Source organism: Urocampus carinirostris, chromosome 6 (assembly GCF_059441175.1).
Source record: "Urocampus carinirostris isolate Australia breed hairy pipefish chromosome 6, RoL_Ucar_1.0, whole genome shotgun sequence".
In the NCBI taxonomy this organism is placed as follows: Eukaryota; Metazoa; Chordata; class Actinopteri; order Syngnathiformes; family Syngnathidae; genus Urocampus; species Urocampus carinirostris.
Window position 1 is genome coordinate 41,395,890 of NC_142354.1, and position 25,122 is coordinate 41,421,011.

At 41.6% G+C, this 25,122-nt stretch overlaps 1 protein-coding gene across 1 annotated transcript; it reads left to right on the forward strand.

Annotated features, from left to right (window-relative positions):
* Positions 1-2,157: 2,157 nt before the first annotated feature.
* apcdd1l (APC down-regulated 1 like) lies at positions 2,158-24,781 on the forward strand. The gene is made up of 4 exons (XM_088337278.1): positions 2,158-2,422; positions 18,781-18,952; positions 22,078-22,597; positions 23,599-24,781. Exons 1-4 carry the CDS (start codon positions 2,365-2,367, stop codon positions 24,352-24,354), a joined length of 1,506 nt encoding a protein of 501 aa, XP_088193404.1. The 5' UTR covers positions 2,158-2,364; the 3' UTR covers positions 24,355-24,781.
* Positions 24,782-25,122: the final 341 nt, after the last annotated feature.

The following is a 25,122-nucleotide window of genomic DNA, read 5'->3' on the forward strand; positions in this document are numbered from 1 at the left end:
TCGATTCAAATGATGATTGACACATTGGTTAGCCAATGAAACGCCGGTATATAAATCCCAGCATACACTGCGGACTTGCTACGCCATTGTTAAACTCGGCCGATTGGAGGGTTTGTTTTGGCTCCGAATAACTTCAGCCAATAGTGATCGATTCAAATGATGATTGACACATTGGTTAGCCAATGAAACGCCGGTATATAAATCCCAGCATACACCGCGGACTTGCTACACCATTGTTAAACTCGGCCAATTGGAGGGCTTGTTTTGGGCATCTAGCCAATCCGAGGCTCCGAATAACTTCAGCCAATAGTGATCGATTCAAATGATAATTGACACATTGGTTAGCCAATGAAACGCCGGTATATAAATCCTAGCATACACCGCGGACGACTTCGCGCTCGGGGGAGAATCTAGTCGGCGGCTGTTGAGTAAGTTGCGAGACCTTGCGAATTTAATATTGAGCCATATATAAGGCGCACTGTGTTATAAGGCGCATGGTCAGCTTTTGAAAAAAATTAAGACTTTTAGGTGCGCCTTATAGTGCGGAAAATACGGTATCTTGCCACACTTGGGATTATGGTTGCTCACTGTTGTTTCAAGCATTGCTCACCGAGTTTTTGTGAACGCTCAGACCCGTAGAAAATTACAGGGAACATTGGCGAGGAGGATTGGAGACAGGCAGGTAACGGGGCAAAACAGGTCAGGTATCAGGCAGGCAGAACGGGCAAAGTCAGGTTCAGAAACAGGTCGATAACAAAGATCAGGCAGGAAAAAACAAGGCAAAAACGAAGTCGGACGAAAAAGCTTACTGCAGGCAACAGTTCGCAACGATCGGACGACTTCCTCTTGGAAGCCAGGGGTTCAAAAAGAGAGTGACAGCCAATCAGCTGTCCGGGCTGCGCTCAATCGGCAATCATGACAGTTACTATGTTATAACAAATTTGGGTTTTTTTAGAAGTACAGTTAAATTAGGCTTAGTAAACCACTTAAACGTTTGGCCGGTTAGAAATCAAATTTCCCAGAAAATCACAATGTCTCATCACTGGTGGGCAATGTTCCCTGTAATTTTCCACGGGTCTGAGCGTTCACACAAAGTCGGTGAGCAACGCTGGAAACAACAGTGAGCAACGGCAATCCCAAGTGTGGCAACTAAATCAATATCAAACATGTCCAAAACTTGACATCAAGTTACATTTTGCTGAGTTTCCGGCAATGCAAAATTATTTTTCACTTTTGAATGATTTGACAATTGTTCTATTGCAAAGGTTGTACGGCCTACAAACGTCGTTTGTTTTTACATCAATTGTTTCACAAAATTTCCATTTCTTTTTTTTCCTGGTATCTTTTGTCGCATAATACTATCATTTTTGGGGGCGTATTTAGTCTGTTGCACGATACACAACTTTATTTATTTATTTAGTGGAAGTACAATGTTGGCAACAAGATTGACTTGGTATAATTGGAAATGATTTGAATGCAACACAAACTTTTTCTTCTTTTTCCTGTTTTTTTTCCAAATTCCTCTAAAAAATCTCATTGTGTTTATTTTTTCCAAGCTGTTACTTTTTTTGTTCTCTATTTTCTTTTTTCTTTCTTTTCTTTTTTTCTGACTTTTTTTCTGAAATTTTCCTTCTTTTTTCTTTTCTTTTTATTTCTTTTTTTTCTCAGCTTTTCTCTACTTTTTCATTTTATTTTTATTTTTCGTTCTATTTCCCCCCTTCCTTTAAGTCATTTTGTGCACAATTTTACACAATATTTGGTCTTGTAGGGATTAAAGAAGCAAAAACAACCTGTAGAGCCTTTTAGGACCAAAAAGAGCCCGTTTTTTTAGTGAGCCGAGCCGAAAAATCCCGTTCTCGAAAAACTCTACTGACTTTACTCAACTTCGTTCTACTTCGACCTTGACTTCCAAATACCGCATTTAGAACACAACGTCAGGGGAACCCTTGTATTTTTACCTTCATGCACTGTAACTTTGAATTAATTCGCTTCTTAATTAGCAATTTCGAGCCCTGATTTTTGTGAGCTGGCTAGATTTTCTTGTGCGCTGAGAAAGTCCGGGCAGTGCGCGATTGCGCACGCGCGCAGTTTAGAGGGAACATTGCCTCCCCCTTTCATATTCGACTTCACTCGCGCATCAAGTGGAAAGCAGTTACTGTGCATTGCAGGCTGACGAGAAGAGCAACAGTTGAGAGATGCTGCATGCCCACCCTCCATTTTACCCACCAGAGGATGGAAACCAGCAAGAGGACATAAACAACTCAGCCAGGGATTAGAAAACTAATTCGTGTCATGGTGAAGTGCCTTTTTTTCTGCTGCTAACGGGAGATTTTCGAGTTTTTGGAGGATTGGAGAGAGTTGAGAATGGCAGCGGTTATGTCAAATGGACGCACGTTGCACGCGCTCTGCTTCTTTTGGCAAGGTGAGTGCGCGAAAAGGGAATCATGCTTTTGACACATTATGGAATGGATTGATTCTTGAATGGCAATGGTGAAGACGGGTTCATCAGAGCTGCTGCCATCTAGGGGGAATATGTCGAACTGTGAAATTGACACACGCAATGTGCGCAATCACGCACTGCTCGCACATTCTCTGCGCACAAGAAAATCTAGCCAGCTCACAAAAATCAGGGCTCGAAATTGGTAGTTAAGAAGCGAATTAAGTCAAAGTTACAGTGCATGAAGGTATAAATACACGGTTTCCCCTGACGTTGTGTTCTTAATGCGGTATTTGGAAGTCAATGTCGAAGTAGAACAAAGTTGAGTAAAATCAGGAGAGTTTTTCGAGAACCGGCTTCTTCGGCTCGGCTCACTAAGAAAGAACTGTCTCTTTTGGGTCCTAAACGGCTCTTCAGGTTGTTTTTGCTTCTTTAATCCCTACAAGACCAAATATTGTGTAAAATTGTGCACAAAATGACTTAAAAGAAGGGGGGAAATAGAACAAAAAAGAAAAAAATACCAAAATGAAAAAGTCGTGAAAAGCTGAGAAAAAAAATAAAAGGAAGAGAAAAAAGAAGGAAAAATTCAGAAAAAAGACAGAAAAAAAGAAAAGAAAGAAACAAAGGGAAAAAAGTAAATAGAGTACAAAAAGAAAAAAATAACAGCTAGGAAAAAATAAACTTTTTTTAACGGAATTAAAAAAATAAAAATAAAACAGGGAGAAAGAAGAAAAGGTTTGTGTTGCATTCAAATAATTTCCAATGATACCAAGTCAATCTTGTTGCCAACATTGTACTTCCACTAAAAAAATAAATACAGTTGTGTATCGTGCAACAGACTAAATAAGCCCCCCAAAATGATAGTATTATGCGACAAAAGATACCAGGAAAAAAAAGAAATGGAAATCTTGTGAAAGAATTGTTGTAAAAACAAATGACGTTTGTTTTTTTGTTTTGTTTTTCAAAAAAAAATAATTTCTTTTAAAAAATATTTCATTGTGTTTATTTTTTCCTGGCTGTTACTTTTTTCTTTTTGTTCTCTATTTACTTTTTTTCCTTTGTTTCTTTCTTTTCTTTTTTTTTTGGCTTTTTTTCTGAATTTTTCCTCCATTTTTCCTCTTCCCTTTGTTTCTTTTTTTCTCAGCTTTTCACTACTTTTTTATTTTTTAATTTTTTCCTTTTTTGTTCTGTTCCCCCTTCCTTTAAGTCATTTTGTGCACAATTTTACATAATATTTGGTCATATAGGGATGAAATAAGCAAAAACAACCTGAATAACCGTTTACCACCCGAGCCGAAGAAGCCGGTTCTCGAAAAACTCTACCGACTTTACTCAACTTCGTTCTACTTCGACCTTCACTTCAAAATACCGCATTTAGAACACAACGTCAGGGGAACCCTTGTATTTTTACCTTCATGCACTGTAACTTTGACTTAATTTGCTTCTTAAATAGCAATTTCGAGCCCTGATTTTTGTGAGCTGGCTAGATTTCCTTGTGCGCTGAGAATGTGCGGGCAGTGCGTGATTGCTTAGAGGGAACATTGATTCTGTTCCTCGCAAAAGTGATTTTTTTCAACCATGTGGCCCCTGAGCTAAAATGAGTTTGACACCTTGGCTCTGAACTAAAATAAACACACACAAAAAAGTGATCACAACCCCAATATTATTGTGCTGATTTCACACGCTTGCAAATATGCAAAGGGGCTCCAAAGCTCGTCGGGTCCCCAAACATTGCGAGGATTATGTCACATACAATCACTCGTTACCTGCAAGGAAGCCATTAAGCAATTTGTCACCTTTCAAACCAGTACCTCACCTAGCAAAACACAAGCTGGCATTGGTCAATGGAAGCTCTGTGTCTTCAAAGGAAGAAGAGGAAGAGGCTTGTTCTTCTTCATCTTCTTGGCAGCTGCCTTCAAACAATGGCAGCCACCAAGCGTGTCCCTGGAACTAATAATGCTATTATGTTAATTGTTGGAATAACAGAAGGCGGACATTACGGAGCCTCGGTTATGGGTGACGGCTCAGAGGCGGAAATGTGCAGACGTCTGCCCAGGTGCAATCATAAGAACAGAAAATAAAGGGGGGGGGACGTCTGCTCAGCCCTCATGAAAGCTGGCCGAATGTTTTGTTTTGTATCGTGAAGAAGACGAGCAAGGTCGAAAGAAAAGTAGGATTGAAACAGAAACAACCAATCACTTTCTGATTAACCTGGAATAAAGTCCAGGGGCAATGTTCCCTGTAATTTTCCTTACGGGTCTGAGCGTTCACACAAAGTCGGTGAGCAACGCTTGAAACAACAGTGAGCAACCATAATCCCAAGTGTGGCAACTAAATCATTATCTAACATGTCCATAACTCAACAACAAGTAACATTTTGCTGAGTTTCCGGCAATGCAAAATTATTTTTCTCTTTTGAAGGAATTGACTCATGTACTATTGCAAAGGTTGTACGTTCTTACAATTCTTTCACAAGATGTCTATTTCTTTTTATTTCCTGATATATTTTGTCGCATAATATTAACATTTTTGGGGGCTTATTGAGTCGGTTGTAAAATACAGAACTGTACTTAATCACATTTTTTAGTAGAAGTAAAATATTGGCAACAAGATTCACTCGCAACACAAACTTTTTCTTCTTTTTTCCGTGTTTTTTTTCCACTTTTTTTAAATTCGTTTAAGAAAAATCTCATTGTGTTTATTTTTTCCGAGCTGTTACTTTTTTCTTTTTGTTCTCTGTTTACTTTTTCCCTACATTTCTTTCTTTTCTTTTTTTTCTGGCTTTTTTCTAAATTTTTACTTCTTTTTTTCTCTCCCTTTTGTTTCTTTTTTTCTCAGCTTTTCACTACTTTTTCATTTTGGTATTTTTTTCTTTTTTGTTCTATTCCCCCCTTCCTTTAAGTCATGTTGTGCATAATTTTACATAATATTTGGTCATGTTCGGATTAAAGAAGCAAAAACAACCTGAAGAGCCGTTTAGGACTTGAAAGAGCCGGTTCCTTTTAGTGAGCCGAGCCGAAGAAGCCGGTTCTCGACAAACTATTAACTTAACTCAACTTCGTTCCACTTCGACTCAACTTCAAAATACCGCATTTAGGACACAACGTCAGGGGAACCCGTGTATTTTTACCTTCATGCACTGTAACTTTGACTTAAGTCGCTTCTTAATTAGTAATTTTGAGCCCTTATTTTTGTGCGCTGGCACGCGCGCACCTTAGGGGTAACACTGTCCAGGGGTGAACAAAGTTTGAAGGGACGCATATAGAAAAAAATTATAAAATACATTTGTTATTTGTTTGTTTTATAACTTAATTTCTGTTTTGAGTTTCTTTTTAGAACATACAAAAAACAAATGACAACAAAGGGGAAAAATAAGTAAATAATTAAAAATGAATACATTAAAGAAAAAAGTGTCATGGAATATCTTCAATGCTCAAGTCATTATTCAAAGTCCAGTTAAGTGATGTCCTACAATCCGTCCATTTTCTTATTTACCCGTGAATTGGGTCTCCAGTATTCTTTTTCGAAATGTGCACACTCACTACTCCACATTGGAGAGATCTTGTTTGTATCCATAATCTTTTTTGCTAGCTGTAAGAAAAAAATTACCAGGTGATTCATCTTTTTTGGGGTAATAGATTGGGAAATGAAATTGTGAGAGACAGAACTGGAGTAGTAGTGGAACTGAGCAAGCTTGTGGATAAGAGAGTACTCGGTTGGTTTGGACACATGGAGTGGATGGATGAGGAGCGAATGTTGAGGAGGATCTACAGAGCAGAAGTCAATGGAAGGAGACCAAGAGGAAGGCCGCCATTGGATGGATGGTGTTATGAGTACGCTGCAGGAAAGAGGTTTAAATATAGTGGAAGCTAGAGCTCTTGTTGGAGATAGGAATGAGTGGAGAGGTGTTGTAAAAGGATAGTGGGATGTTTAGACATGTTCTAATGGATGGGCAGGGCACCTGTATGATGCGGCAGGGGTAAACCAGTGAAAGCTGTCGGGCCCTGCTGTAGTGTGTAGTGTCACCTTGACCCGAGTGACATGGCTGCTTTCTTGTGTTCTTCTGGAGGGACGAAAGCATGAGCAACTTGGGTGCCGAGGTGCTTAACTTGTTTAGGTTTTTGGGCATTTGGGTTGGCCATAGTCCCCCCAAAATTTTGTGTGTGTTTTTTGCTACTTTTTCCCTTTTTTATTTTCTTCGTTTTTGAATGTGTTTGTCTTGCTGTCGGTCACCCCTCTTGAGGGATATGAGCAGGGTAGATAGATAGATAGATGGATAGATAGATAGATAAATAGAAGTCAAACGAGTTCCCCGCGGTAGCCTCTATCTCGGTATCGTTTTTTTTTTGTTTCAAACGAAGCGAGCGGTTTGATGCTACTGTGCGCATGCGTCTGCCGCCTCGGATTTCATGTGGACTTATATAGTGAAAGGAAGTCCGTCTCTTTTAAGAGAACCGGCTTTTTTGGCTCAACTCATTAAAGAGAGCTGGCTCTCAAACGGCTCACTTGCTTTGATGCATTATATTACGAATCATTATTAGATAGATAGATAGATAGATAGATAATTTGTGTGTAAACATTCTATACGGTCTATACTTTGTCTATACTATCTCCAGCACGCTTAGAACTTTGAAATTTTTGTTGTTCAATTTATTGTGCTTCCTTTCAATATGGTTGGTGTAAAGAAGAGGCGAGCCGTTTCTTTTGATATGAAAGTGGAATAAGAAAGCTTGATGCGGTTGAGAAAATGGTCGGAACACTTTTTTTCCGCCACTTTTTACCACGGAGGAGGACCTCTTGAAGCACATCTTCCAAAAGTAAGTTAAACGTAACTTTATTTATCTTTATAGAGCACATTATTTCATAAAATGTTTATTTTTTTAGTACAAAACAGTACAGGTTACTTATACAAGCCTTAAACATACAAAATATAGCACTGAAGCTACTTACGAACAAATTCAACTTACAAACGATCTTCCGGAATATATCTCGTTCGTAAGTCGGGTAGTGTCTGTATATTTATGCATTTTGTCATTTATTTTGTCATTTATTTGTTTCTGTATTCATTTTGTCATGCATTTTTTGTTGTTTTATAATTATTTGTGTATTTTGTCGCAACAAAATGTTATTCAAATGAGAAGGCGGGTCCAACTGACTGAGGTTTTCACCTACAGCATGGGTTGATCAGTGCAAATTACACAACGATATAAAAAAAGGACAAAATAGGTAAATAAATGAATACTGTCAGGACCAGAACGGAAACAGGACCCAATAGCATTACGTTTCTCACAAGTTTTATTGGAGGAAAGAGAAAGGGCTGCACCCACGATCTGGTGTTCGCTGGACGCGGGAGGCAAGTCGCTCTCGTACTCGGATTCTGCCTCGAACGAGGAAGTGGATCTTACATAGCGAGCAATGGGACGGAAAAAACGGGTCGGTAGCAGGGACTGAGAGAGCAAGGCGTGGTCGGGGTTGGAATCGAGTCGTAAGCCAAAACGGGAGAGTAGACGTAGTCGGGGGCCAAAAAGAGGTCGTAAGCCGGAACAGGAGAGCAGATGTGGTCAGGATCAAGACGGATCGAAGTCGGAGACAGACGAGAGCAAAAACGGGACAGGTGAGAAGTCAGGGTCAAAAAAAGGCTAACCTAGTATTCACTGAGGTTCTCCGACGGACTGACAACAGAGGATTGACAGGACTGATTTCAAATAGTGACAGGGAGCCAATCAGAGCACGCGACAGGTGGCGCCAAATGAGCGGGCACAGCTGAGTCACATCAGTGGGAATGACAAATGCGTTGAATTTATGTCACATTTTTAGGTATTTAGTGGTCAGTGGTGTTACTTTTTTATAAGGCACATATTGTTCGGTATTTATTTTTTCATACATTTATTTCTACCTACGGCAGAATCGGTCCTTTTTAATATGGTCCTTTTAAAACATTCCAAATATTTTATTTCTTTTGAGGAAAAGGGCAATGTAGCGCAAAGCTAAAGCTATAGTGCTCAATTTGTCACTCAAATAAACAAAATTAAATGAATAAAAATACAGTAATCCCTCGGTTATCGCGGTGAATGGGGCCCAAGACCACCCGCGAAAACTGAAAATCCGCGAAGTAGCAGCGCCCCTTCAAAAATGCTTAAAAAAAACGTATACAGGTATACAGTATACCCCCCCTGTATACAGTACACCATATAGAATACAGGTAGAGAGAGAGAGAGTGAAATTCATGTTATAAAAAAAACAAAAACAAACTGTAAAATATGTTGTATGTACACGGAATAGGACTGCGGCGAACCACTACGAACCATTCAGTATGATTGTATTAACCGCTCTCAACCATTATTTCGCTTGTTAACACTACTAGTTACATATTGAAAATAAAAACTGGGAAAATGTGATATTTGATGAGTGTTTTTGAAGCGTTTTGGGAAACAACAGTTAAAAAAATGGTCTGTGTTCATTTTAATGAAGGTGAAAGAGCTACCTTCTGACAATAACAACATACTTTAGCTAGCGGCATCGAATGGCTTTTACAACAAATACACAAAACCGTACACAATTAGCCGTGTTTAGGTAGTACAAACAACCGCTCGCTTTTGGTATAATAAAGTCAAACTTGAGATGAAATGTGACAGAAGAGAATATACTTACGTCGCGTCGCCGAGTTCCCTCCTTGATAAACTGAGCGCCACATAAGAAGCGGGTGAGGTGGGAGGAGCGAAGCAGCAATGATTAAGCATTGTGTCAGGGCCTCCCCCTCCTCTTCACAATAATAGTGTCCACACTGTGTCCTCAGTTGACATAAGCTCGCGCTCAATGGCGTCAAGTCAATAAATGTTTTTATTGAGAAGTTAAGGTATATTTTTTAGACCCGCGAAGCTCTGAACCCGCAAAAGTGGAACCGCGAACTAGCGAGGTTCCACTGTAGTCATGCTGTTCAAGTATTATATTTCACAGGTCCTTGATGTGAATGTCGTGAACAAATCTTTCCGGGTCTTGGTCGATGGAATCCCGGCGGCCCAAACAGGAGCCAGGCTTGACATCCAGCGGGCAAAGCCGTTCAGATCTCTGGTGTAAACAAACCAGACCCGGGGATGAAACGCTTAAAGTGTGATGAAAAGACAACAAGGGCCGTCTGCTCAACCTCCCCGCGGTCGACTAACCCCAGTTAGAATAACAAAGCCTGAAAAGATCAACTTGACCTCGGCCCGACTTACATAAATGAGGAGGGGGAAAACAATGGCGACCGTTCCTATTACTGTACATGTGTTTGTGTCCTGTTTTGCGGGTTATTTGTTTTTTTTTTATTCACTCTTTTGGTTGTTGCATTTGACGCCTTTATTCACTAGAATTTTATTTAACACGTGTTTTATTTTTTGTTTGATTCTGACCACCAAAAGCTGAGCTTGAATAAGTTAAAAAATATATAATCATACACCGGTGCTGTGGAATGCTCTTCCCCCCGAGATCCGATCTGCAACCTCAGTGGAAATGTTGAAATCTAAGCTTAAAACTCACTTCTACTCTATAGCATATGAATAACCTATACTTTTTGTGGACAATATCTCTCATCTCATCTCATTAGCCGTACCGCTTATCCTCATTAGGGTCGCGGGGGGGCTGGACCCCATCCCAGCCATCTCCGGGCAGTGGGCAGGGGACACCCTGAACTGGTTGCCAACCAATCGCATGGCACACAGGGACAGACAACTCATTCGCTCATTCACACCTAGGGACAATTTGGACCGGCCAATTCACCTGAAATGCATGTTTTTGGAACGTGGGAGGAAACCGGAGTGCCCGGAGGAAACCCACGCAAGCACGGGGAGAACATACAAACTCCGCACAGGAAGTCTGGAGCTGGATTTGAACCCACGACAGGTTCCCATGACATGAACTGTGCCGCACAAGCGCTAACCACTACGCCGCCGTGCTGCCCCGTGCTGAACCTCCTGAGTGGGTTCAAATCCAGCTCCCGGCCTTACTGTGCGGAGTTTGTATGTTCTCCTCGTGCTTGCGTGGGCACTCCGGTTTCCTCCCACATTCCAAAAACATGCATTTCAGGTGAATTAGCCGGTCCAAATTGTCCCTAGGTGTGACTGAGCGAGTGAGTTGTCTGTCCCCGTGTGCCCTGCGATTGGCTCGCAACCAGTTCAGGGTGTCCCCTGCCCACTGCCCGATGATTGCTGGGATGGGCTCCAGCACCCCCACGACCCTACTGAGGAAAAGCGGTGCAGCTAAAGAGATGAGACAATACCTCTGTATTATTTGTAATTGCAACATCCTTTGCCTGGTAATCCTGAAAGAAGGATACCACATGTGCGGTCCCTTCTCAAGGTTTCTTGCCCTCATGTTGTTTCCAGATCAGGGGATGGTGTAATAATAGTCTGAAATAATAGTCTGTGCAATACCCTGCGCAACCCTTTGAGACTCTTTGTGATTAAGGGCCAGGGTTGAGTAGGGTTACTTTAACTGGATTACTTTCAGTTACTTTTGGATTACTCCAATACCAAATATGCTAATAAAAGACAAAAGAAACTAATTATGAATAAAATGATGACTCACAACACGTGGTGAGCTTTCTCTCCTGGCTTTGATCTCTATAATGACCGTCGGGGTGTATTTTTTTCTACCAAGTGGCCCCTGAGATAGAACTTTTTTGACACCTCTGCACTAGACTGTGGAAAATGCTAACCAACAAAACACAATAAGACCACACACCATCTTCCATCTCCGGCACAAAAACGATCTTGCTATACATACAGCATGGCTTCTGCTGAGCACCACAAAGGTAAGAAATCCTATTCATAATTCTTTTCTTTACCCCTTGTTTATTTTTACACGTTCATGTTAGTGTAATCTTTTGTACGGAAGATTACGCTAACGCGAACGTACGATTAGCCTGGGTTAGCTTTGTTTACATAAAACATTCAGGGTGTTGTAACGGAGCCCCATTTCCAATGAAGCGCTAGCCACTTGTTGTGGAGACCCGGGTGCTAAATGACGTGTAAACGACCTGATTTTTTTATTTTGACACGTTCATGTTAGCGTAATCTTTCGTACGGAAGATTACGCTAACGCGAACGTACGATTAGCCTGGGTTAGCTTCATGTTTACGTTCATGGTAAACATTCAGGATGTTGGTACGGATTAAAAATGATTTACATTACTTTTAACAGGAAAAACGATTTCGGTGATCGAACAAATGGGTTTTCCAACAGGGTTCTGGAACGGATTATGGTCGAGAAACGAGGTTCCACTGTATCTGGTTTCTGTATCGCTTATTGATCATCTAAACCCCCCCAAAAAATTGTTGGCGATAAGAATAAATCAGGCAGTTCAATTTCGGTGTTGCTAAATATTCACTTTTCTGACATCGTCCCAAAAAACAATCTCCGCAGATACAGCTGTTCTATTTCCTTCAACAAAGACTGCACCTGTATCACATGTTAGCAGTTGACCTTTGATCCGCAGCAGGAAATAGTTATTTATGTACAAGTCAGGAAAAGGAACTGATTGCTGAACGACAGACGGGTGACTAAAGAGGAGAAAAACAGTCTTGCAAATCAAATCTAATGTACAGTGGAACCTCGGTTCTCGACCATAATCCGTTCCAGAACCCTGTTCGAAAACCGATTTGTTCGATCACCGAAATCATTTTTCCCGTTAAAAATAATGTCAATCGTTTTAATCCGTTCCAACACCCTGAATGTTTACCTTGAATGTTTAACGTAACCATAAAGCTAACCCGGGCTAATCGTACGATCGTATTCTTCCGTATGAAAGATTACGCTAACATGAAAGTGTAAAAATAAAAGAATCAGGTCGTTTACAAGTCATTTAGCACCCGGGTCTCCACAACAAGTAGTGAGCGCTTCATTGGAAAGGGGGCTGCAATCCAACACTCTGAATGTTGGGCTCCGTTCCAACACCCTGAATGTTTAACGTAAACTTAAAGCTAACCCAGGCTAATCGTACGTTCGCGTTAACATAATCTTATGAATAGGATTTCTTACCTTTGTGGTGGTCAGCAGAAGGCGCTCGCACACCTCCTTCATATTTGGCTATTATTTCTTTCTTAAATGCAATAGTCGTACGTACTACTTTTCTTTTTTCACCTGTAGCAACTTTGCTGCTTGCACTGACTTTCTTCGGAGGCATAATAAGGGGCTAAAACACCCGTACGCCGCTCAGCATCGCACCCTAGCCTACGCACCCACGCATTACCGACGTTCGAGCTCCGATTTTTTGACCGAACAGCGAATCAAGAATTTCTCTAAATTTTTGGTCGGACTTTGATTTGTTCGAACTGAGAGGCGTTCGAAAACCGAGGTTCCACTGTATTTAGACCGGCTCAATACGAAATGAACAGAAAAACTGGACTATTTGGACTAATGATTCACATATTGCACATTACGGCGTTGTCTTAATGTGGTTGACTGAGGTTCTTTTTGTCGAGTAATACGTATAATCTCTCAATGGGCAATTTTGTTTTACTAAGCTCTTTGCTTTTATGAGTTACCTTTCTTTATTTTTCTTTTGTAAATACAACCATGTGCAGCACCAACTTCGGGTCCAGGAGAGGGAAGGACATATGACCTTGTAGAAGACGTCATATAACCTCATGCTTTTGGCACAGACAACACAGTTAGCATGACGACAAAGCGCTTTTTTCGGGGGGGGTTTCTTCACTTAGACATGAGGCATGGAATATAAATTGTGGGATGACTCTAAAAAATCTTTATTGCATCCATTCCAAAGGAAGTTGAAGCAAGAAGATATAATCCCATAAAATCCATTAAATTTAATCCAAAAGAAAGTAAAACTCATCTCATCTCATTAGCCGTACCGCTTATCCTCATCGGGGTCGCTGGGGGGCTGGAGCCCATCCCAGCCATCTTCGGGCAGTGGGCAGGGGACACCCTGAACTGGTTGCCAGCCAATCGCAGGGCACACAGGGACAGACAACTCATTCGCTCATTCACACCTAGGGACAATTTGGACCGGCCAATTCACCTGAAATGCATGTTTTTGGAACGTGGGAGGAAACCGGAGTGCCCGGAAGAAACCCACGCAAGCACGGGGAGAACATACAAACTCCGCACAGGAAGTCTGGAGCTGGATTTGAACCCACGACAGGTTCCCATGACATGAACTGTGCCGCACAAGCCGCCGTGCTGCCCTAGAAAGTAAAACTGAAACATATAATGAAATCACGGGCAGCACGGCGGCGCAGTTGTTAGCGAACGGAAAATGATACTGGTACTTAAGATTTAATGCAGACCTGCAGAGTCCGGGTGCCCGTTGATAGTAATCCAAGGAAAAAAGTGTATATTTCCAAAGGTAAGGGTGGGAAAAATATATATCCACTATTCTCGGCCGCGTCCACAAACACGTCTCAACTTTACTCCACTTCCCGTCAGCCCGCGTTTGCCCCGCCCCTTCTTTCTCATTTGCTCGTACAAAACATATCAGAATAAGGTTCTAAAATAAATCCATTACAAAAATGTACAGTTGCAAATACATACTATACATGGTTACACATATTTACAAAGAAAGACGGTACACCGAGAGAGTTTTCAAAGCTTTAATAATATTATTATAACTTTCTTCCCAAACTGTGCCTGTGAAGGGTAGCAAAACGCTACTAGCAACACGCTAACAACACAGTAAACAGTTCTGTTAAAAAAAGCATACCGTACTTGTAGCAAGCACGGTAAAACCGTCCTCATCTTCCTCCTTCTGAATGACGTTATCAAAGTCGTCTTCCTTCAGTATGGGAAAGAGACTTTGTCATGTAGTTGTTGTCCCACGCTCCCTTATTCAAAAACACACTAGCACCACGCTCGCAAAGTAAAATTTACGTGCGGTAGCTCTGTTTCCTTCTATTTCGGACTGATCGATTGCGTATAGCTTGAAAGTTGCGCCATGTGCCTTTCTTTTTGCAATTTGCATGATGAGGATATGTCTACGCTAATTTAATTTATGCACAAGCCAAGAAGTTGCAGTCTTCCTCGGCGCATATATTCCACCGGTCTAAATCTTACCTTTTGTACTCGAGCGCCGCTGGCGGCCGTTAGAAAAATTCCATAAATTGGCCCCATCACTGAATAAGCCGCAGGGTTGAAAGTTTGGGAAATAAGTAGCGGCTTGTAGTCCGGAATTTACGAAAATATAGTAAAAAAAAATCGAATCGCTTATCCGAGGATTCAAAATACTCAGAAACCACAAGAGAAAAACTCCCACAGACCTACTTAGCTGATTTATAATGATGTTTTTTGAAATTCTCAGAAAGATCGAAGCGAGATGATAAAAAGTCACATTATTTTATGAAGTAAATGAGTCAAAACTGCGAGTTCCTTTCGTTGTAAAACTCTCATCTTGGGTTTATTACGATTATTCCCGAGGGTCCCGAGACATATGTTTGAGCAGGCAAAAAACACATGTACGCCCGAGAGGAAGCAGATTTGCTTGTTATACAAATTTACAGTATCCGAACATAATCGGTTTCATCTGGAATATTGTGATCGTGGCAGTATTTGCATAGAGCAAAGAAATCGTGAGAAGAGCTTTCAAACAATTGTCAACCAGACGGATTTTATCCTAGCTCATTTGCTCTTGTTGGATTTTCAACATCTGGATGACAAAGAGTTCTCATCTCATCTCATTAGCTACACCGCTTATCCTCAGTAGGGCCGCGGGGGTGCTGGAGCCCATCCCAGCAATCATCGGGCAGTGGGCAGGGGACACCCTGAACGGGTTGCCAGCCAATCGCAGGGCACACAGGGACAGACAAATCGCTCGCTCATTCACACCAAGGGACAATTTGGACCGGCCAATTCACCTGAAAAGCATGTTTTTGGAATGTGGGAGGAAACCGGAGTGCCCGGAGGAAACCCACGCAAGCACGGGGAGAACATACAAACTCCGCACAGGAAGTCCGGTAGCTGGATTTTGAACCCACGCAGGAGGTCCCCGAGACCTTAGAACTGTGCCTCAGACGCTCTAACCACTGCACCGCCGTGCTATGTTGGCAAGCTGTTTGGATTTATTTTCATTTTGTTTCTGTGGCATTTGATGTTCGTTTTGCCGGAGATCAAAGAGATCAAAGCCAGGAGAGAAAGCTTACCACGTGTCGTGAGTCACAATTTTATCCATATTTAGTTTCTTTTGTCTTTTATTAGCATATTTGGTACTGGAGTAATCCAAAAGTTTGGATGTCAAATGGTCTTATTTCAAGCATGACAATATTTTATCATCCATTCTATTGTGTTTGAACCACTACTTTTAAACCCACTAGGGCACAGGTGTCAAACAGGCGGCCCGCGGGCCAGATCAGGCCCGCTAAGGGATTGAATCCGGCCCGCGAGATAACACTCAGAGAAGCGCAAGAGAAAAACAAGCTGCAGGTTGAAATATGTCAACTTGATGTTGCCAAAGCCAGGTGCCTCTCACAAAGTCACTGTACTTGCATTTCTTTCTTTCTCTCTCTCTCTCTCTCTCTTTCCTTCTTTTCCACCCCTTTTCTCCCGGTCTGTCGCTTTCTCTCTCTGTGTCTTTTAACCTCTTTTGCTCTAACTTCCTTTTTTTCCTTTTCTCTCTTTTCTCTTTCTCTCTTCATACCCTTTGTGCTTTCTTTTCTCTTTTCTCTCCTTCTGTCTTTCTATTTCTCTTTGGATTTCTCTCTTCCTCTCCCTTTCTTTTCCCCCTCTCTCACGACTTTTTATCGTTTGTTTCTCACGTTCTTTCCCTCTCTCTCTCTTTTCATTTCTTTGTCCCGCCCTTTCTCCTTTTCCCTCCCTCTTTCTCTTATTTCTTTATCTCTTTTTCTTTCTCTTTAATCTACTAATCCGGCCCCCGACAGAATGTTTTTTCTATCGTGTGGCCCCCGAGTTAAAATGAGTTTGACACCCCTGCTCTAGGGCCCCAACCCCCTGAATTTGGTGTAGCAGTGATGATTAATACATCTGGACGCACTAATGAATTGAAGCTACTTGTGTTCAAGTTTGTAAGAGCACACACATTTCAGAATAATTTCCAGGTGCTAAAACGAAAAATAGATCCCAGGCGGAAAAACTAGTTTAATTCTATAAGTTTAAAAGTTGTGTTCAAATTGGTGGCTTGGGATTACAGTGGGCAGCCAGCAACTAAAATATCAGTAAATCGAGAACTGTCATGTAAGGCCTGAATCTCAGCCCTGTTCTTTTATCTTAAATACTATACTAGAAATAAAAAAATGGGATATTGCACATTCTCACTTTACTATTTCCTGGATTCCAGAAAGATTCAATACACAGCTATGGAGCCTGTTTAAGTATGATGTGAAAGAAGTTTGTCTTATCCAAAACAGCCCCAGTTTTGTACCACCTTGGCCGCGACTCACCAATGGTTGAATGCATGACCAGTGTTCCCTCTAAGCTGCGCGCGTGCGCAATTGCGCACCGCTAAAACATTCTCAGCGCACAAGAAAATCTAGCCAGCGCACAAAAATCAGGGCTCAAAATTACTAATTAAGAAGCGACTTAAGTCAAAGTTACAGTGCATGAAGGTAAAAATACACGGGTTCCCCTGACGTTGTGTCCTAAATGCGGTATTTTGAAGTCGAGTCGAAGGAGAACGAAGTTGAGTAAAGTTAGTAGAGTTTCTCAAGAACCGGCTTCTTCGGCTCGGCTCACTAAATGGAACCGGCTCCTTCGGGTCCTAAACGGCTCTTCAGGTTGTTTTTGCTTCTTTAATCCCAACATGATCAAATATTATGTAAAATTATGCACAAAATGACTTAAAAGAAGGAGGGAAGAGACCAAAAAAGAAAAAAATACCAAAATGAAAAAGTAGTGAAAAGCTGAGAAAAAAAGAAACAAAAAGAAGAGAAAAAAAGAAGGAAAAATGTAGAAAAAAAAGCTAGAAAAAAAGAAAAGAAAGAAATGTAGGAAAAAGTAAATAGAGAACATCAACGGTGACAAAAAAAAGGAACAGCTCAGAAAAAATAAACACAATGAGATTTTTTTTTAAGAAATTAAAAAATTTGAAAAAAAACAGGGATAAAGAAAAAAAAGTTTGTGTTGCATGCAAATAATTTCCAATTATACCAAGTCAATTTTGTTGCCAACATTGTACTTCTACTAAAAAATGTGATTAAATACAGGTGTGTATCGTGCAACCGACTATTTTTTTGCATTGCCGGAAACTCAGCAAAATATAACTTGATGTCAAGTTTTGGACATGTTTGATAATGACTTAGTTGCCACACTTGGGATTGCTGTTGCTCACTGTTGTTTCAAGCGTTGCTCACCGACTTTGTGTAAATGCTCAGACCCGTGGAAAATTAGAGGGAACATTGCCCGTGGGCAACAGTTAGCCCTTACGTAACACTAAGTAACCCACCAGCAATGTTCCCTCTAAGCTGCGTGTGTGTGAACAATTGCGCACTACCCAGAGATTTTCCGAGCACAAGAAAATCTCGCCAGCTCACAAAAATCGGGGCTCGAAATTGCTAATTAAGAAGCTAATTATTGAGAAAAAAAGAAGCAAAAGGAAGAGAAAAAAAGAATGACAAATTTGGAAAGAAAAGCCAGAAAAAAAGAAAAGAAAGAAATGTAGGAAAAAGGTAAATAGAGAACAAAAAGAAAAAAGCAACAGCTCGGAAATAATAAATACAGTGAGATTTTTTTTAAAGGAATTTAAAAAAAAAGTAGAAAAAAAACACGGAAAAAGAAGAAAAAGTTTGTGTTCAAATAATCAAATAATTTCCAATTATATCAAGTGAATCTTGTTGCCAACATTCCACTAAAAAATGTGATTAAGTACAGTTCTGTATCGTGAAACCGACTAAATAAGCCCCCAAAAATGTTAATATTATGCAACAAAATAGATCAGGAAATAAAAAGAAATGGATATCTTGTGAAAGAATTGTAAAAACCAATGACGTTTGTAGGCTGTACAACCTTTGTAATAATAAATGAGTCAATTCATTCAAAAGAGAAAAATAATTTTGCATTGCCGGAAACTCAAAATGTAACTTGATGTCAAATTTTAGACATGTTTGCTAATTAATTATCTTGCCACACTTGGGATTATGGTTGCTCACTGTTGTTTGAAGTGTTGCTCACCGACTGTGTGTGAACGCTCAGACCCGGGGAAAATTACAGGGAACATTGTGCATGACCCAATTTTTTTAACTGGTTCAGACAGAATAATGTGGGCAAGAGTGCTTGTAGATAGAAAGCCACCAAGCAAGGACAGGTCACAGCAACCTTGCAAATGAGTTCAAGTCTTTTGTCTAATCCAGTAGACCAAGCTCTCAGCTAATCATATGAATCAACTGTCTTTATTTCTTATTTTAGTGGCATTCGTGGCTGCAATGGGCAGTAAAGTCTGGGAGACGCCTACACTCCCCTCCAACTTGAGTAAAAGTCTGCAATGGCAGTCCAACTGCCACGACCACCACCACAAAGACGGAGTGACGATCAAAGCAGAAATCCCACCAAGGTTGGATGGCACCTGGTTGTCGACGAGGTAAACATCTGGATAACACCGAGAAACCTTATGAGACGGACACTTGTACGCTATTGGGACGATTGGAGCAGCCCTTTGGAATAGGGGCCGCTCCAAACGTCCCAATAGACGTCCCAATAGACGTCCCAATAGACGTCCCAATAGACGTCCCAATAGACGGCCCAATAGATGTTTGGAGCGACCCCTATTCAGCGATAGAGTGAATAGAGAATCATGGCTGTCGGCAATGTTCCCTCTAAGCTGCGTGTGTGCGCAATTGCGCACTACCCTGAGCTTTTCCGCGCACAAGAAAATCTAGCCAGCTCACAAAAATCAGGGCTCGAAATTGCCAATTAAGAAGCTCATTAAGTCAAAGTTACAGTGCATGAAGGTAAAAAATGCGGTATTTTGAAGTCAAGGTCGAAGTAGAACAAAGTTGAGTAAAGTCAGTAGAGTTTTTCGAGAACCGGCTTCTTCGGCTCGGCGCACTATAAAGAAACTGGCTCTTTCGGGTCCTAAACGGCTCTTCAGGTTGTTTTTGCTTCTTTAATCCCAACATGACCAAATATGATGTAAAATTATGCACAAAATGACTTAAAGGAAGGGGGAAATAGAACAAAAAAGAAAGAAGAAGAAAAGTAGTGAAAAGCTGAGAAAAAAAGAAAAAGAAAGAAATGTAGGAAAAAAGTAAATAGAGAACAAAAAGTAACAGCTCAGAAAAAATAAACACAATGAGATTTTTTTAAAGGAATTTAAAAAAAGTAGAAAAAAACATGGAAAAAAGAAGAAAAAGTTTGTTGCATTCAAATAATTTCCAATTATATCAAGTGAATCTTGTTGCCTATATTGTACTTCCACTAAAAAATGTGATTACGTACAGTTCTGTATCTTACAACCGACTAAATAAGCCCCCAAAAATGTTAAAATTATGCGACAAAATATGTCAGGAAATAAAAAGATATGGCTCTTCAGGTTGTTTTTGCTTCTTTCATTCCTATATGACCAAATATTATGTAAAATTATGCACAAAATGTCCTTTTCTTGCTAGGAGTATTCTTTTGTTTACTTTCTTTCGTCGAATCATTCGCTTTAACACACGTGTTTTCCTTGCCTCTGCGATCCTCCGAAGAATTTCTCTGCCGTTTTTCGTGCCGGAATTATTGCCGTTGTTATCACTTTCTGCATTATGTTTCGACTTATGACTGACACTCAAGAAATCGCCAATTTTGTGTTGATTTTCACCTTAAATCGACGACAACCACCACAACAATGACGTCATCTCGAAGCAACGAGATGTCGTTGGACGAGATGGGCGTGCAGACGAAAACTCGAACCGCGAGACCAAAACAACAATGGCGGATCTGCCTGCCAAAAAGTTTGGAGTGCGGTAAATCTTTGTTTAAAAAAAAAAAAAAAGTAATCGGGTAAAAATGACAATTTGGTGTCAAAAAAGTTGCGTCCCGGGGACGCACGTTGATTTGAGACTCTGTGTCCCCAGCAAAAATGATGCGTCTAGGACGCAGGGAAACGAGAACATTGAATAAGTGGAGCTCATGATCTCCTTCGTAACACACCGCAAGAGCAAAAGCTGTTCAAGAAGCCTGCAGTAAACGCGCGCAAGGATCCTAACATCTCATCTCATTAGCTGTACCGCTCATCCTTATTAGGGTCGCGGGGGTGCTGGAGCCCATCCCAGCTGTCTCCGGGCAGGGGACACCCTGAACTGGTTGCCAGCCAATCGCAGGGCACACGTGGACAGACAACTCACTCGCTCGCTCAGTCACACCTAGGGACAATTTGGACTGGCCAATTCACCTGAAATGCATGTCTTTGGAACGTGGGAGGAAACCGGAGTGCCCGGAGGAAACCCACGCAAGCACGGGGAGAACATACAAACTCCGCACAGTAAGGCCGGTAGCTAGATTTGAACCCACGCAGGAGGTTCCCACGACCTCAGGACTGTGCCGCACACGCGCTAACCACTGCTTGACATTTATCTTGTTTATCTTTATGACATGTTTACTCTGAGAGCCGCATCTAATTTTGAACAACAAAGTTACAAACAATGTTCACTATGTTGTTATCAATGAGAGTAAAGAAGATTTTAATTTGAATTTAGTAGAAGCAATAATAAAAAAAAAAATCTTGGTTTACCAAAGTATATTATTTGGGAAATGGTTAAAACCCTCTATATTCCAGCAATGTTAGCCACATGAATCTGACTTGGATGTTAATGGAGATTTGCATATTATTCTTTCAAGCTACTGTAGTACGTGTTGTCCTTCTTTTTGATTTTTTGGGAAGTTTTTAGTAAAAACTAAGATACCGAAAATTCCGGACTATAGAGCGCACCTGATTATAAGCCGCAGCCACCACATTTTAAGAGGAAAACCGATTTTGTACATACACAAGCCGCACCTGTATATAAGCCGCATGCGCCCACATTTAAACATGTAACACAAACACAAAATTAACCCAAACCCGACTTCAAGTCCCGCGATTGAAACTAAATGTCCTTCATTAAAGTCCACAGTCAAAAAAATCACAGCCGGCAAAATGAACGGAAAAATGATACCGGTACTTAAGGTTTGATGCAGACCTGCAGAGTCCGGGTCCCGTTGAAAGTAATCCAAGGAAAAAAGTGTATATTTCCAAAGGTAAGGGTGGGAAAAATATATCAGATGAACACATTTACCCACGCAACTCCTTTTTCTTTAACCAACTTTTTACCACCTCCTCTTTCCTTGTCGGTCCCTCACCTTTAGCAGTCCCCACTTAAACTCGGCACCCCGCGTTTGTTCCGCCCCTCATTTTTCATTCACCCGTGCAAAACATACCAGAATAAGTGTCTAAAATAAATACAAATAAATACATTACAAAAATATACAGTTGCAAATACATATTATACACGGGTTACACATATTTACAAAGAAAGATGGTACACCAAGATAGTTTTCAAAGCTTTAATAATAATAATATAGCTTTGACAGGGCAGTTAATGGTAGCAACACTCGAGCGCCTTATAGTAGCGGCTTATAGTCCGGAATTTACGGTATATTAAATTTGTAAACAAAAACTGAATTAACTATTCAAGAGACTTGAAATATTTAAGGCCAACAAAGTTTACGATTCTTTATTTTTTTCAGATGTGAATTACGTCCAGGTCCAGAGTTCCTCACACGTTCCTACACCTTCCACCCTAATCGTCAATTCCAAGCCCTACAACACTACTATGCAGACAGTGGGTGCACGAATCCCTCCTATTCCCTGGCGATACGAGGCAAGCTCCGTCTTCGCCAGGCCTCCTGGATCACCCATGGAGCCACCGAAGTGGACCATCACCTAAGTGGGGTGGTCATTGTTGTCCACAGCTTGACAGCCAAGGAGAAGCTGACCTCTAGGCTATCCCCTTCCCGCGCGGGTCAAACCCTGGCTGGGCTAGTTCCTGGGAAGCCTCATGACCTTTACAATACCCGGGCGGGAAGAGAGTGCCTGGCAGCAATGGGCTTCTCCATGTTGGAGCTGGATTTGGTTAGGGTGGAGACACAGCAACATAACCACGGGGAGAAAATCCAGAAACTGTTCTTGGGGGACATACACACTGACTGGACCCAAAGGATCCATTATAGACCCACAGGGTACCAACAACCATTGCAGAGTGCCATGGTAAGTACCGTATTTTCCACACTATAAGGCGCACCGGGTTATAGGGCGCAATCCGAAAAAATAGTTTTGGTCCTATATTTTCCATACATAAGGCGCACAGGATTATAAGGCGCTACAATGGGAACGTCGACAAAACAGTCAGATAGTTCAGTCAAACTTATTAACCCCTTAACATTCCGAAAGCTTGCAAAGAAGCAAATACGTGTCTCGGACATGAAGGGAAACAGTGTCTGTACGATGTCACCAATCACTCAAATGCATCGTTCCAAATATCATTCGGAAGGTTAAAGTCTTGGGATTCAAGAAATGCCAAACATTTCTTAGTTTCCATTTTATTTTTTGCTGGCATCACAGAAACATCAAGATCGTTCTAAAACAAGATACCGGGAAAATATAAAGCCGCATAGCTCACCTAAGTTCTCTTGCAGCCGTCACGTTCAATAATGATACGTAACCACGGTCTTCTTACAACCGTGAGTGTCGTAAATCCAGGAGAGTAAAATTTTTACAAATACAGAATAGTAAAAAATGTTTTCTCTATGCCGTAGTGCAACCCAACGTGTGATTCACGTTCATCTTTTTCGGCCAATTGCAGGCTTTGTTTCGCCCCTTTAGCCTATGCGAGCCTGTAAATGATAAAAAGGATCCGCCCCCTTTACCTCCGAATAACTTTAGCCAATAGTGATCGATTCAAATGATGATTGACACATTGGTTACACCGGTATATAAATCCCGGCATACACCGCGGACGACTTCGCCTTCGGGGGAAAATCGAGTCGGCGGCTGCTTGCTTTAGTTGCAAGACCTTGCGAATTTAATATTGATCCATATATAAGGCGCGCTGTATTATAAGGCGCATGGTCAGCTTTTGAGAAAAATAAAGGCTTTTAGGTGCGCCTTATAGTGCGGAAAATACGGTAACTGTATAGTGCCAACTAGAAATGGTGTTATGTTTTAAATCAAGCAATACTCCATACGCTAATCCCCATTTTTGATTTCAGCATCACATACATCCATGCCCGGTGTGCGCCCTGGTGTATCGCTCCACAGAACATCGACCCCCAGTTTTACCCCACCAAACACAAACCTCAATTTCCTTATCTGGACGGTGGCTAAGCCAGCAGTGTGAAACTCGACCCACTGTTCTGTTCTTCACTAGGGAGTTCCACTTTGATCCAGAACAACAAGCATGGGAAGGGATCTACCGCCACTACTCCGATCCCATTTGCAACCAGAAGACCTTTACACTGAAAGCTTTAGGTCACTACGCTCAGGGAAATCCTTCAGTCAAGGTACCAGGCGCAACAGAGTTTGTCTTTAAGGTGACAGAAGTGAGAGTGACAGCTGAAGATGAATTCACATCAAAGTTGTTGAACAGGACCAGGCCAGGGAGATGCGGGCAGGCCGGGGAATGGAAAGTCGGGATGGAGCAGGGCCTGAGCGCCACACATGGGTGCACGGTGCTTGGCATCAAGCTGCCACATAAGGAGTATGAACTTTTCAAGGTAGAGTTGGACCATAGAAGGCGCCCTCTTTTGTATGTCGGGGAGAGGCCGACGGATGGTTCCAGTCCAGATCATCCGACCAAGCGGGCCACGTCCTTTCAAGCTCCTTTAATCCATTGCAGTGTCCAAGAAACACAGTCCGGATTCAAAAGTAAACAAGTCCAATCCGAAACCAATGGCGCTGGGAGTGTAATACAGCTGTCTTTGGTGGTCCTTGGATCTGTCCTGTTCAGCTGGAGTTGTTTTTTTTAAAGACGTGGGAGAGTAATGGACATGGTACGCTGCCATTACAGGACATTGCGGGAGTTAGTACATTGGCACCTTAATTTTCGAAGTGCCCCAGTTTATGACTATGAACCAAGCCATTGCTCGGTTATTTATCTTTATGTTGAATGCCAAAATATGAGTTAGAACTTGGGTTCAGGTTGGAGGCCTGTATCTTACTTCAACTTTTTTAATTTCCTGATCCACTTAAATCTTCCCATTAAAGAAAGACACTTATTTGACATAAAACGAAAGTATATATATCTCATCTCATTAGCTGCACCGCTTATCCTCAGTAGGGTCACGGGGGTGCTGGAGCCCATCCCAGCAATCATCGGGCAGTGGGCAGGGGACACCCTGAACAGGTTGCCAGCCAATCGCAGGGCACACAGGGACAGACAACTCGCCCGCTCATTCACACGTAGGGACAATTTGGACGGGCCAATCCACCTGAAAGTCATGTCTTTGGAATGTGGGAGGAAACCGGAGTGCCCGGAGGAAACCCACGCAAGCACGGGGAGAACATACAAACTCCGCACAGTATGTCCGGTAGCTGGATTCGAACCCACACAGGAGGTTCCCAAGACCTTAGAACTGTGCTGCACACGCGCTAACCACTGCGCCGCCGTATATCCATCCATTATCTGCACCTTAGATTATCCTCAGTAGGGTCGCGGGGGTGCTGGAGCGGGGGTGCTGGAGCCCATCCCAGCTATCTTTGGGCAGTGGGCAGGGGAGATATATATATATATATAT

What these genes read in the sequence shown, in the direction of transcription:
- apcdd1l (XM_088337278.1), top strand. Translation starts at nt 2,365, where the DNA reads ATGGCAGCGGTTATGTCAAATGGACGCACGTTGCACGCGCTCTGCTTC. An exon ending in GCTCTGCTTCTTTTGGCAAG is followed by an intron (nt 2,423 to 18,780) that starts GTGAGTGCGCGA and finishes TTCTTATTTTAG; the next exon opens with TGGCATTCGTGGCTGCAATG. An exon ending in AACCATTGCAGAGTGCCATG is followed by an intron (nt 22,598 to 23,598) that starts GTAAGTACCGTA and finishes TTTTGATTTCAG; the next exon opens with CATCACATACATCCATGCCC.